This window comes from Trichoplusia ni, chromosome 11 (assembly GCF_003590095.1).
Source record: "Trichoplusia ni isolate ovarian cell line Hi5 chromosome 11, tn1, whole genome shotgun sequence".
Classification (NCBI taxonomy): Eukaryota; Metazoa; Arthropoda; class Insecta; order Lepidoptera; family Noctuidae; genus Trichoplusia; species Trichoplusia ni.
In genome coordinates, this window is record NC_039488.1 from 7,717,978 (window position 1) to 7,731,324 (window position 13,347).

The following is a 13,347-nucleotide window of genomic DNA, read 5'->3' on the forward strand; positions in this document are numbered from 1 at the left end:
ATGGATACGTATTTTTTTATTTGTCCCGCAAACATAAATTGACCAAATTACAGCGAATGAAACTTACGCGTGACGTCACGATTGTGTATAAATTTTACCATATCGTCACGTCACAAACCCCTCTCCTAAACTTTAAAACAGTTAATCTTTGTCAATTCTAGTTTTTCTGAAAAAGGAAAAAATACGTGTCTCATACTTTTCAATTATCTAACTGAGGGACTTATGAGATTTTTTCTTTTTATACCCAGTCATCATCCCTATTGTAGAATAATAAAAATATTTTGATAGTAACTATCGTGAGATACATTATTAAATGATGCAACGGTTTACTCATGCAGATTTATTGGGATTGCTAGTTGCGGATCCAACTAGTCCTTAACCATGAGCTGACGCGGCTAATTGACGACCTCCGTGGTCGAGTGGCGTACGCACCGGTTTCAAGGTGTCGCTAGCTCCGAGGTCCCGGATTCGATCCCCGGTCGGGTCAATGTAAAAATTCACATTTCTACATTGTCTCGGGTCTGGGTATTTGTGGTACCTTCGTTGTATCTGAATTCCATAACACAAGTGCTTTAGCAACTTACTTTAGGTTCAGAACAATGTATGTGATGTTGTCCGCATTTATTATTTATTATTATTCGAAATTTTACCATAGTAGTCTCCCTTTTTACTAAGGGGTAGGAAAGCTAACACACGGGTCACGACCAAGTGTGCTAGCTATAGTAAGTATTTTTATAGATAAATAAATATCATTATATATATATAATATGAATGCATATTACGATGATGATGATGATGATGAAGCGAGAAATTTGCGTGTGAGACGACAGGTATTCAACAACGTAGCTTTTTGTAGTAATGTTAGTGTGGATTTGGGCATATCGAGTAGGTTTAAGTTGGGCTGAAGGCTTTTCGGGACGACACCAGTCGTCGATATTATAATAGGTATTATTTTAACAGTCTCTACTTGCCACTGCCGCTTTATTTCAGTCGCAAGGTCTATATATTTGGACATTTTTTCAGTATAAGTAGTGAGAAGGTTATGTGTATTGCACACTGCTACATCTATTAGGAATACAGTCTTCTCAACTTTGTCTAAAACTGTGATATCTGGCCTGTTAAAATGTACGGTTTTATCTGTTATTATTGTCCGATCCCAATAAATTTTAAATCTATTATTTTCTAGAACTGTGCTGGGTTTATATTTATAATATGCAATTTTTTGTTGAATAAAAGAGTGTTTGTGGGCTAAGTTCTGGTGAATTATAGATGCCACTTGATCGTGTCTGTGCTTGTAATCGGTCTGAACTATTGATTTACAAGCACCAGTGATGTGTTGAATTGTTTCTGAACTACTGTGGCATCGTCTACATAGATCTGTGGGTAAGTTTGGGATACGAGTGATGAATTTTTGATAGTTGCGAGTGTCAATTACCTGATCTTGAATAGCGATCACAAAAGCCTCTGTTTCTGGGAAAAGTTCACCTCGCCGCAGCCACTCGTTCGACGCATTCTTGTCGACGTGTTCTTGGCTTAGATCAGCAAAGTGCCTCCCGTGCAAAGACTTTTGTGACCACATATTCATTTTCTGTTCTTTACTTACCAGTTTTATTTGCCAAGTAGAGTTGCATAGGTTTAATGGAGTTAGTTTGTTATCTATTCCCACTATATGTGTATGGAGTTGTGACTCTTCGGCCTTAGAGTAGAAATATTTACGTAGCTTTTCGATTATGTTATTGTGTAGATTGTGTATATCTATAAGTCCCCTGCCGCCATCTTGGCGGGGTAATGTAAGTCGTTGAATACACGATCTGGGGTGGTGTTTTCTATTGGAAGTCATACGAGTATTGACGATACGTTGTAGTTTAATTAAATCACTTTGCGACCATTTTATTATTCCAAAAGAGTATGTAAGGACCGGTATCGCAAAGGTGTTTATGGCTTTAATGATATTTCTTGAATTTAAGTGAGTTTTTAAAATTTGATTTAATCTACTTTTGAATTTATTTGTTAATTCTAACTTTGCATTTTTTTGGTGAATTTGTTTGGATTGATGAAATCCTAGATATTTATATGTACTGTTTTCATCGATTGGCTCTACTTGTTCCCCTGAATCTAATATGTATGAATTAGCTTGTATCTTACCCCGATTAACTGAAAATATTTTACATTTATCCACCCCAAATTCCATTTTTATGTCTGTAGAGAACAATTGCGTTATGTCGGCTAGTTTTGTAAGGTCTGTATGACTGGCTGCAAATAATTTAATATCATCCATGTAAAGAAGATGAGAAATACTATGTACAGAATTATTATACTTTAATTTAAAACCAATATTAGTGCTGTTAAGAAGCTCCGACAATGGATTCAACGCCATGCAAAACCACAAGGGACTCAAGGCATCACCCTGAAATATGCCTCTCTGTATTTTTATGGGCCCAGTGGTAACAGGATTATTCTTTATTAATTTAAGTTTAGTTTCCCACTGCAGCATGCTCGTATTTAAAAATAAAATAATGTTAGGATGAATTTTATAATGTTTAAGTATATATATTAACCAGCTATGTGGGACAGAATCGAAGGCTTTTTTATAATCGATGAACATTGTGTGAATATTTCTATTCTTAGTTTGGGCCTGTTTCATAACTATTGCGTCTATTGTTAGTTGTTCTTTACAGCCTTGACTATTTTGCTTACATCCTTTCTGCTGTTCTGCAAGGATATTGTGGCTCTCAAGGTGTTTGTAAATGAGCTGACTAATACATCCAGTAATAATTTTGTATATAGTCTGTAAGCAAGTGATCGGTCTGTAATTTGCAGGGTCTGTTGGATCTGAGTTTTTTGGTAGCATGTACGTAATTCCGTGTGTAATGAATGAAGGCATGATGTCCGGTGACTGTATGAAATGGCATATGTGTTTATGAATGAATGGGTGTGTGCAAGTAAATTTCTTGTACCAATAATTATGAATGTGGTCTGTACCAGGGGCTTTCCAATTATGAGTGCTGTTAATGACTCGTGCAAATGTGTCGATTGGGATGTTTTCGAACTCCATTTCATTAATCAGCACGTGCTTTGCTGTATTGTGCAGCCAATCGGCATCAGCATTATGTTGTATTGGATTTTCCCATATCCTAGACCAAAACTGTTGTAGAAGTTGTGGGGATGGTGTTTCAGAGGCTACCTCAGGGTTGATTTGCGAAGAGTTACCTAATGTTCTATAAAATTGTTTTTCATTATTAACAAACGTTGCATTTTGTTTTTTCCGTTGAGTACAAGCTAAATATCGTCTGAGTCTACTTGAAATTGCATTTAATTTTTGTTTAATGGTGTCAAGGAAATGTTGTGGTTCTGTATTCGGTTCCTCGTGTTTTGAATGAGTATTATATTTTATCATTATCTCTTCTACTGTTTTTACGATTTTTCTATTTCTTCTTCCTGCTATATACTGTGTGAGTCTTCCTAATTCTAGTCTATACTTTTTGATTCTGCTTTCGATCCTTCTTTGCCAGGTAGGCTTTCGGCTGTCACTACTTCTGTTTGTATTTTCTTGTGTTTTAAATCTAGTTCCATTACAAGTGGCAGCTGAATAGGCTGCTGAGTAAATGTATGTGTGTAGGGAATTAAAATCTAGGTCGTGACTCAAGTACTTAGGTAGAATCATATTATTTAAGTAATTTACAATCTGAGCAAATTTTCGTGAGGTTTTTTGTTTCGGAATGAATGGTCTAGACTCAGGGTGTGTATTATTAAACTGTAAAACGGCCCTATCAAATTCTGTTTCTATTCTTCTATATTCCTCTATGTTATTATAAGCTAAGTTGTTATCATTAATACTGTAAACACTAAGTGATGTAGGATCTTCTGGAATTACAGGTGTATTGTCTAGCAAGCTATCTTGAATAAGTTGCATGTGTTCTAAATTAAGATTTTGTTCTATACTTGCTTGATGATTCTCTGCTGTTAATTTAATTTCTACTTCTCTTCTTATTTCTAAAATTTTGTTTTCATACGACTTATTATTGAATACTAACCTTCTCTGATCTGCAATCCGCTGTTCTGTTACATGAGACAGGTGGGGGTGTCTTTCTTTGAATAATTCGAATAGCTTTTTTCGGTATGCAGTCTTATTTATCTCTAATTCGGTCACTTCAAAATAACACCTAATTATGTCTTCATTGACCTCCTCGGACCACTTTAACCTGGTTTTGTTATTGAAATTTGTTTGTGTGCTATATTCTATTTGACTATGGTTATGAATGGTAAGATGATGAGAGTCATTAGTTTGTATGTGGTCCTGAATTTCTGAAACTATTTCATCTAATACATGCTGTGGCAACAATTTTCTTCTTAATATAGCCCTTTTTTGGTCTCCTAGACGCTGCCGGGTGGCTTGCATTTCGGGATAAATTTCGTTAAACGCTTGGTGTAATGGTTCTAGATAATTGTTCATTTGTGTTGTCTCACATTTTGTAATTTGTAAGTATGTGCGCCAAATGAATCTGTTCATACTTTCTGTCCACTTTTTGCGCGCACGAGATGGGCCAACAGTGGGTGCAAGACAGTTGGCCATTGCCTCCTGCACAACAGCTGTTGACCTTGTTGAACGGGATGAGTATATAGATGATGGAGATGAAATAGGTGATCTAAATAAGGTATGTGTCGATGAAGGAGATGGGATGTTAGAAAATAATGAATGTTCGGACGATGAGGGTGATGATGATCGGTCGGCTGTAGCATTTTGTTCGAGGGGAACCCGCCTGTTCAGTCCCCCGTCGCCTACGGTTCGCATGCTGTGGCATCCAGCGTCGGCTCCAGATGCGCCCCGGCGACCCCCGGGCAGCGGCCGCAAACAATATCTCTTATTCTGACTATTCATATTTTCTCCATTCGATGAAAGGGTTGTGGGGATCGTTAGTTGGGATAGGTGATATTTTTTTGGTAAGTTCTTCAACCATGCTACCAGTACCATGTATAGGTTATATTTTATGGTAAGTTGTTCAGACCATGTGACCAGTACCTTATATCCGGAAGCCCCCCCACCACGTCAAGGTGATCCCCCCGGGGGGGTTATTATTATTATTATTATAATAATAAAAATATGCTGATTTTAGCTACAGACATTTATTTACCTGCCCCTTTTCCTGATATCATTAAATGCAATCAAATCGTTAATTGCAATTTGTAATACTTTAAGATGATGAAATAATAAAAATGTATTGAAACAATTATGAAGTACTTATCTCGTATATTTGACTCAACAGTCGGTCCAATTGAGCGGCAATTTTTTAAATTTATATTGAGTGACAATGCAGTACCATTATGGCATGAAGCTGATCTGATGCTGGACCTGGAGTGTGGCCGAAAGTGCTCTCTCTTGATACGTATTGTCAAAGTCTTTGGTTCCAAAAAAAAAAAGACTGCACAGAGTCGAAACACTGAACTAATTGTGCGTGAAGTGTCGCGATTTCGAGACCCATAAAATTTGTGTGATCCACGAATGCTTGTGCTGAGTCTGAAAATATAGAGACTCGTGCATGTGACTTGAATGTTTGGGAAAACATACGTCTGTAAGAAACCCTCTTCTAATATTTCTGTCTCTTTTCATCCACAGACGAGCTCTCGCTATTCCGCCCTCAAATGGTCCCTACGCGCACGACCGCTGCAAAATGTACTCGACGGATTTCAAGCAGGCTCTAGCTGATGGCAGAACCACACCTGATGATGAATGGGCTATAGTTCCTTGTCAATACGGATGGGAATACAACAAGAGTGATGTGCCATATGATACTATAGCTTCCGAGGTATGTAAAGTTAATTTGCTACTTCTCTAGCTGACTGCAAACGTTGTTTTGACATAGGAATGAGTTCTAGGGAATGAAAATTGAAAGGTTTAAAAAATCTTAATACTTACGTTTTAAATGTCACGACATTCTAATTTTAACAAAATCGGTCAAGCCGTTTCCGAGGATTATGGTAACTAATTTGCGATACCAGAAATAATTATATTATAAGCTTACTATTCTAGTTTTAGATTATATTGTCCGAATGACGGATTTTTTTTTTCTAATAGAGTATTCGATTTAAAAAAAGTCTAAGTTGTCTCTCTGATAGATTCTAAAAATATTGAAGACTTAATTATACGTATGTATTTTTAGTTTTATCACATGATTAAAATAGTTAGGAGGATTAAAAGCACTAAAGATGATGAATTGTATGGTAGTGGGTGCCAGTAACATCATTTGCTAGTAAAAATCATACTGGTAAGTGACGTCACACGAGATTTTAAATCACTGTATCCCGTTCATATTTTGGTCACGAGATGAAAGAAAAAATACGTTTCAAATATTTTTTGGAAATCTATCAGAATGGCTCAAATTGTAAGTTAAATACCCGAAGTCAATAGACAAAAAGAAATCGCTTCAAATTTAAAAAAAATGGTTCAAAAAGGGCTCCTCAGTCTTTTTTGAGTCGGTCGAAAAATACCTTTTTTTCTTTTTAGTAAGATTTCCCGTTCGACTTTTCTGATTCTGCTAACCTTTAATAACTTAAACATAATATCTTTCCAGTTGGACTGGGTCTGTGAGAAGGATAACTTGGCGGCGACAGCTCAAGCTATATTCTTCTGTGGAGCAATCGTCGGAGGTTTGGTGTTCGGGTGGATAGCAGACAAGTATGGACGGATACCGGCTTTAGTTGGTGAGTATTTTTCTTGAGGAAAAGAGGCCGTTTTCCAAGCACCAGTGCCGGCGTTAGGGGAGGGGTCGTGATGGGGCGATGGCCCAGAGCGACAAAATTCTGGGGGGCGCCAAGGTCTGATGTTAGAGTCTCTTGCCTCTCCTGGTGCAAACCCTCAGAACTGTGCGCTACGCTCTGTGCATACGCATATTTTTTATTAAGATTTTTGCTTCCCTCAAGTGGGCGCCACAATATTCGCCCGGAGTGTCAGTGGCCCTGACGCCAGCACTGCCGAGCACATTCCAAACTTAACAATATTGACTCTAGTTGCAAGGTCCCAAAATGACATTCTTAAGCAGAGTATACCCTATTGATGCTGGGGAGCTTGTTGCGCCGTTTCATCTCTCGTAGCGAACTCACTCAGGAAGCGGTGAAGGGAGGGCGAAACTGGGTGCTGTCCAATGTAATTTGACCTTCAAAAAGTGCTACTTAGTAGCCTAATTTGAATAAATGACTTTTGGCGCCGTCTCGCGCCTTTAATCCCAACTTAAAAGCATTTTTGTGATCCACGAATGCTTGTCTTTAGTCTGAATGTTTGTGAAATCTTCCGCGGCACAAGAATTGCTTCTATTCCTTACTGCAGAGCAGTTGAAAAAAATGACATCGCATTACACACGTCAGCGTGGCACAACATATGTGGTCGGTTACTTGAAGACTTTAGTTTTTATGATTTTTTTCTTATTGTATTACTTACTTATATAACTTACAATTTCTAAAATATTATATGGTATTATTTCCTATTGTTTCCAGGTACAAATCTCCTGGGTTTCACAGCTGGTGTGGGCACGGCGTTTTGTGACAGTTTTCTCACATTTGCCTTATGTCGATTCCTGGTTGGACTGGCTTTTGATAACTGTTTTACAATGATGTATATCTTGGGTAAGCTCAATTTTATTTCATTGTTAATAACATAATTTATAAAAGCAAAACTCATATAACAATGACGTCTTGATATTTGAACGAACCTCCTACTAGTAGTACTCCCACTAGTATCTTGTTAGCAATCTGCCTATCCGACATTTTGCTATCACTAATCTTACAGGCGCGAATGTGATATATTACAATCACATCTAAATTACAAAAAAATGCCATCAGGTGTCATTTTAAGCGCAGAGAGGGATTCGCATGAATTTTATTATAATTTTCTTGAGTGACTGGGCTGGGCTGTTAGTGGCCCTAACTGCTAAACCTCAGGGTTCGATTACCACCTAGAACAAATATTTTTCCTGATAAGCACGATCATTTGTTTTAAATTATAGGTATAATATTCACAATACAAGCTTTTCTTAGTTTGAGACTAGATGGCGATGTATGACTTGTTGATTTTATGGCAATTTCACTCTCTTATTCGATCAAATATTGTTTCCAGTGTTGGAGTATGTTGGACCTAAATGGCGAACATTTGTCGCCAACATGTCTATCGCTCTCTTTTTCACACTGGCGGCTTCTTTACTCCCTTGGATCGCACTTTGGGCTGATGATTGGCGGATGTTTGCAATGGGGACCAGTTTGCCATTCGCTTTGGCTATTGCTACCCCTTGGTTGGTGCCAGAAAGTGCCAGGTATGTGTAACCTATGAATAATCAATTTAGGATTTGTTTTCAAATGTTGAGTTTGTGGAAACGTGTTGGGCTCTACGCCATGTTTTTTATACTCTGTTCTCTCTAAGATGACCTTTTTGACAGGTTGTCAAATTATCCGTGAAGTGACGGGCAGTACGTTAGGTTCTGATTTAGTTAGAAGTTTAAATCGATTTAATGCTGGAAGACTTCAATCGATTCAATAAATTGAAACAATTTTAGTTTTCAATCAAGTACTGAATTTGTTTTATTATTAAGATCTTAAATCGAAGTCATTTTTCAAATGTTCGCCGATTGATTGTAAAACATTTCTTACACTTGAGTTTAAACGTAATTTTCAATATTTCAAATTAATACTTAACTGGCAAATTACACAATTTGTAATCATAATCAAAAGGCTATTTATTAATAAACGGATAGCCCAATAGACTAGTTCGATCTGCTCGAATGCTTGTCCTGAGTCTGGGTGTCTTTGTGCATGTGACTTGTATGTTTGTGAAACCCGCGACACGAGGATTAAATTCCTTAATACGGGAGTAGGTTAAAATAAAACATAGCGATATTAAATAAATAAATGCGGACAACATCACATACATTGTTCTGAACCCAAAGTAAGTTGCTGAAGCACTTGTGTTATGGAATTCAGATACAACGAAGGTACCACAAACACCCAGACCCGAGACAATGTAGAAATGTTAATTTTTACATTGACCCGACCGGGGATCGAACCCGGGACCTCAGAGCTAGCGACGCCTTGAAACCAGTGTGTACGCCACTCGACCACGGAGGTCGTCTATATATATTATATTCAGAGTATAGATTGATGTTATTTGTTTAAACTCCATGCTTGTTTGAATTAATAGTTACTTTTAATAAAACTTTTCAGGTGGTTAGTATCTCAAGGAAAGATTGACAAAGCTTTAACAATTATGAAGAAATTCGAGAGGATTAATAAAACCAAGATACCTGAAAAAGTACTCAGTGACTTTACTGTGAGTATATAATAATACTAGCGGTCGCCCGCGACTCCGTCCGCGTGGACTACAGTTTATGATGTGGTTCCCATTTCCTTGAAAATACCGGGGTAAAATGTAGCCTTGACTACCTATTACGGCCCCTATTAAAATCAAAATACCCAAAACCCCCTGTAATATTTGATTATTTTAAATAAATAATATTTAAGCCAAATTTCAAAGCCGTAGAACATTCCCGAAAAAGATTCAAATGAACTTTGACCCCCTATTACCCCCCTTTACAACACTTTTCTAGTTAAAAGTAGTCTTTATTCTTTTCCAGGCTTATCTGTGTCTCATATTAATTTACAATCGGTTCTTATCGTTAATTATTTAAAAACCGTTTACTAATATCCGTATTTATCGTGATAGTCCATCTTCTTAGAAAAATAATAGTTTTACTAAAATTTTGATAGTAACTATCGTGAGAATGATTCATTGTTAAATGATGCAACGGTTTACTCACGCGTATTTATCGCGATTGTCCGAGTAGTATCGTACCCAAGCAGAATCCTTAATCATGAGCTAATGCGGCGAGCGCGCGAGTTTGACTAGTCGGGCAATCCCAATAAATACGCGTGAATAAACCGTTTCATTATTGAATACTTTAACTTATATCAAAAATATCTTCAAATCTTTCAGGAATCATCCCTGAAAACGATAAAAGAATCCGAAGCGGAATGCAGGACGTACTCGGTTTTGGACCTGTTCAAGACACCTCGTTTGAGGAGGAACGCCATCTTGTTAATTGTGATTTGGATGGCCATATCTCTGGTCTTTGACGGGCATGTCAGGAACGTTGGGTCCTTGGGGCTGGACATCTTCCTGACGTTCACTATCGCCTCAGCTACTGAATTGCCAGCTGACACTTTCTTGACAGCTGTTTTGGATCGGTGAGTTATTATTTTTTACTGAAGCGGTGTGAAGGAGTTCTGGAGAGGGAAGAAGTAGGAGGAATAGGAATTGAGCAATCAAAACGCCAAAACCACGGTGGAAGATGTGTGGGTTTCGATCCACGCGTAGGACACGCAGTTGTGTGATCAACGAATGCTTGTCTTGAGTCGGGGTTTCTTGTGCATGTGACTTGTATGTTTGTGAAAGCCCCTGCTATAAAAATAAATTCCTTAGTTCGGGAGTGGTTGAAAAAAGGGTTAAAAGGGGCCCTGTGACTACTGCTTCCATGTCTGTTGGTCTAAGTGTTACCAATCAGCATCTCACAAACCGTGATAACTTAAAGTTGTAATTTTCACAGCTGGTATATCTACAGCCGCTATAAAATACCGCAAGCGATACAGTCCCTTATTGTCGCAAGTCCAATTAGTGTTTAACCATTTTTTGTCGTATTTTTAGTTATTATTGCTGTTAATATTCTCAATAAGAATTTTGGCCTTTCTTTGATTATTTGGAAGTTGTCTATAGAACGAAATGTGTCTTTGAACATGTAATTCATGTTTACCTTGTGTTTTCAGTTGGGGACGAAGATGGCTAGCCTGTGGCTCCATGGTCATCAGTGGTATCTTCAGTTTGCTGGCCACAGCCGTTCCTGTTGGTGAGTGATGATGCAGTTTATATTTCTTTTAGGTACCACTGAATTGGACCTATATTTAGGGGATAGTATGAGGCTGGACAATGGACATTTTCTTAAACATTAATGTTGATATGAAATTTTAAATTAAAAAAATCCCCATCCGTAGGACTCATGACAAATAATTTTTAGCAGAATTGCAACTTTACTGTTGTCTATCGGTCTGTCTGCGGTACCATAGCTCCTGAACGAATTAAGTTATTTCGACTTAGTTTGTTCTGCATTAAGGTGATTTATGAGTGATCATAGACATGTTTGATAAAAATCGATTGAGCCGTTTAATAGTAATGGGGGGTGAAAGTTTTACTACCTTTTTTACTTTTTTTTTAACGACTCCCATCCTAAGGAATTTAATCCTTGTGTCGCGGGAGGTTTAGCAAACATACAATTAACGTGCACAAAGACAACCACCGTTTCTTTTAAACGCGCTCAGTTCAGCCTGGTAACCTCAACCACTCTTATCAGAATCAAACAATTCTTTTGCTTCCAGGTGGACCATCAGCCTCCTTAGCCATCCTCGGTCGTTTTGCCGTCAACATCTCCTATAATATCGGTCTGCAGTACGCAGCTGAGCTCCTACCGACAGTGGTGCGAGCGCAAGGCGTTGCCCTCATCCACATTATGGGCTATGTCGCCTCTATCGTTGCACCGTTTGTTGTTTATCTGGTAAGTGTCATAGATAAGATATGTCGCTCTCGCATCGGTCTGTTTAGTAACCAAAGGCGTTGTCGTACAGACACTACCCCATAAATCGTTTTCAATAGACGTAAAGGCCCTTAGGTAAGTGTGAAATGAAAAAATGTTTAATCTAGATCTAGACCTGGTAAGTATAGAAGAAGGTGCTGTAATGATCTAGTGGAGTGGCCAGAATCCGCAAAACATAGAGTGATCTTGAAGAGAAAGGGTGTCTTTGCCTCGCCGTGAGATCTAATCAGAGGGTCAGAGGGTCGTTTCTGTCAAAAGCATAAAACTTTAATAATGCTACGCTAATGATAGTTATTTTATGTCTACAATTCCAGATGTTTCTTCTTTGAACTGTCTGCTATAGCTACATACCTCTTTCTTTTTGTCTACCGCCTGCGGTGGATCGAAGGAGGTATTATTTTTTTCCAAATCAAATCCTACTATTCTTCTTAAGTACTTCTGATTAATTGCGTTGCAGGTTGAAAGACAATCAATCGTTTCAAAATACACCGCACTTAAGTGCTAGGTTGTCTTGTTAGTCATCATTGTCGATCCTAGTATACAGGATATAAAAAAAGACATATATTGCGGGATTATCCCATTAAAAGAAAACCCCACTTTCAGGCCAACATCTCCCCTGACCTTCCTCTATTGATCCTGGGCGTGCTGGGCATCGTGGGTGGTATGCTGTGCCTCTTCCTGCCGGAGACCATGGATACGGAGATGCCGCAGACCTTGCAGGATGGAGAGAACTTCGGCCTGGACCAGCGGTTCTGGGATAACCCGTGTTTCCCCAGGTAAGGCTGAATTTCAGTTTGATTTGTATCCTGAGAACTCTAGAAGGCTATAATATGTTATAAATATATTAATTTTCCAGAGGATAGAAGGCAAAATTTTCAAATTAAATGTTGATGACTAAGTGTTCGCTACTACGACAATCGCATGACAATGACATGTAAAAGTGATGACGTCTATCCTATTTGCAGAATAAATTATTTCATTTCATTTCGAGACCGGGAATCTGATTTTGGATGAAAGTAGTTGCGGGATTTCTCTTGCATAAACTGTTCAATATAACTATCAGTCAGTAACTTTGCGGTAACATCTCTAATTAGTAAAATTTCTAACAACGAATGACTAGTATTCAAAATCCATACAAAACGAAAGGTTTAGATCAAAACTAGGATTATTTTTAATTTTTTTTTCAAAAACATCTGCTATCAACATCAACTTTTCTTTTCAGGAAAAAGCAAGAAGCTCTAGAAGAAAGTCCAGAAAAGTACACCAAGAGGCCTTCGGTGTCTACCACTGAACCCCAAGCCTTCGTCAGGGCAGTTCCTAGCGCGATAGGATCCAGAGCTTCGATCAGGGCCTCCATCAGAGCTTCTACCAGGGCTTCAGCAAGACGAAGAGATGTAAACACAGGCAGAAACGTGGTTTAAAGAAATAACACCAATAGACTTGTCTTTGTAAGTGTTTGAGTTCCAAATTACTCAATTGTATGGAAAAAACTGTTTTCAAATTCACGTCATTTTGCCTAGATTTCATTTTTGGTAAGGCGGGGGAATCCTCATGGACACCTAGTAACTCGGAGGAGGCAATGGGTAGTGTCAGACTCTTACTGACTAAACCTGAACCGCCGTGCTACGTCATCCGCGTTTTTGTATCGGTGTATGGCAATGCGTTGCAATCCTTCATACCACTTTGCCTAGCCTTACCTAGAAACCTTAAGGTTGCATTGCATTTG

General features: G+C 38.2%; 1 protein-coding gene across 1 annotated transcript; it reads left to right on the forward strand.

Moving 5' to 3' along the window:
* Positions 1-5,618: 5,618 nt before the first annotated feature.
* LOC113498711 (organic cation transporter protein-like) lies at positions 5,619-13,048 on the forward strand. Its single transcript, XM_026878828.1, has 10 exons — positions 5,619-5,804; positions 6,570-6,699; positions 7,489-7,617; positions 8,108-8,300; positions 9,205-9,310; positions 9,974-10,224; positions 10,801-10,880; positions 11,407-11,582; positions 12,225-12,397; positions 12,844-13,048. The coding sequence occupies exons 1-10, from the start codon at positions 5,670-5,672 to the stop codon at positions 13,040-13,042; spliced, it is 1,572 nt and encodes a 523-aa protein (XP_026734629.1). The 5' UTR covers positions 5,619-5,669; the 3' UTR covers positions 13,043-13,048.
* The last annotated feature ends 299 nt before the right edge of the window (positions 13,049-13,347 follow it).

Coding starts and splice junctions, on each gene's coding strand:
- LOC113498711 (XM_026878828.1), top strand. CDS start 5,670: ATGTACTCGACGGATTTCAAGCAGGCTCTAGCTGATGGCAGAACCACA. Junction 6,700..7,488: donor ACGGATACCGGCTTTAGTTG/GTGAGTATTTTT, acceptor TATTGTTTCCAG/GTACAAATCTCCTGGGTTTC. Junction 9,311..9,973: donor AAGTACTCAGTGACTTTACT/GTGAGTATATAA, acceptor CAAATCTTTCAG/GAATCATCCCTGAAAACGAT.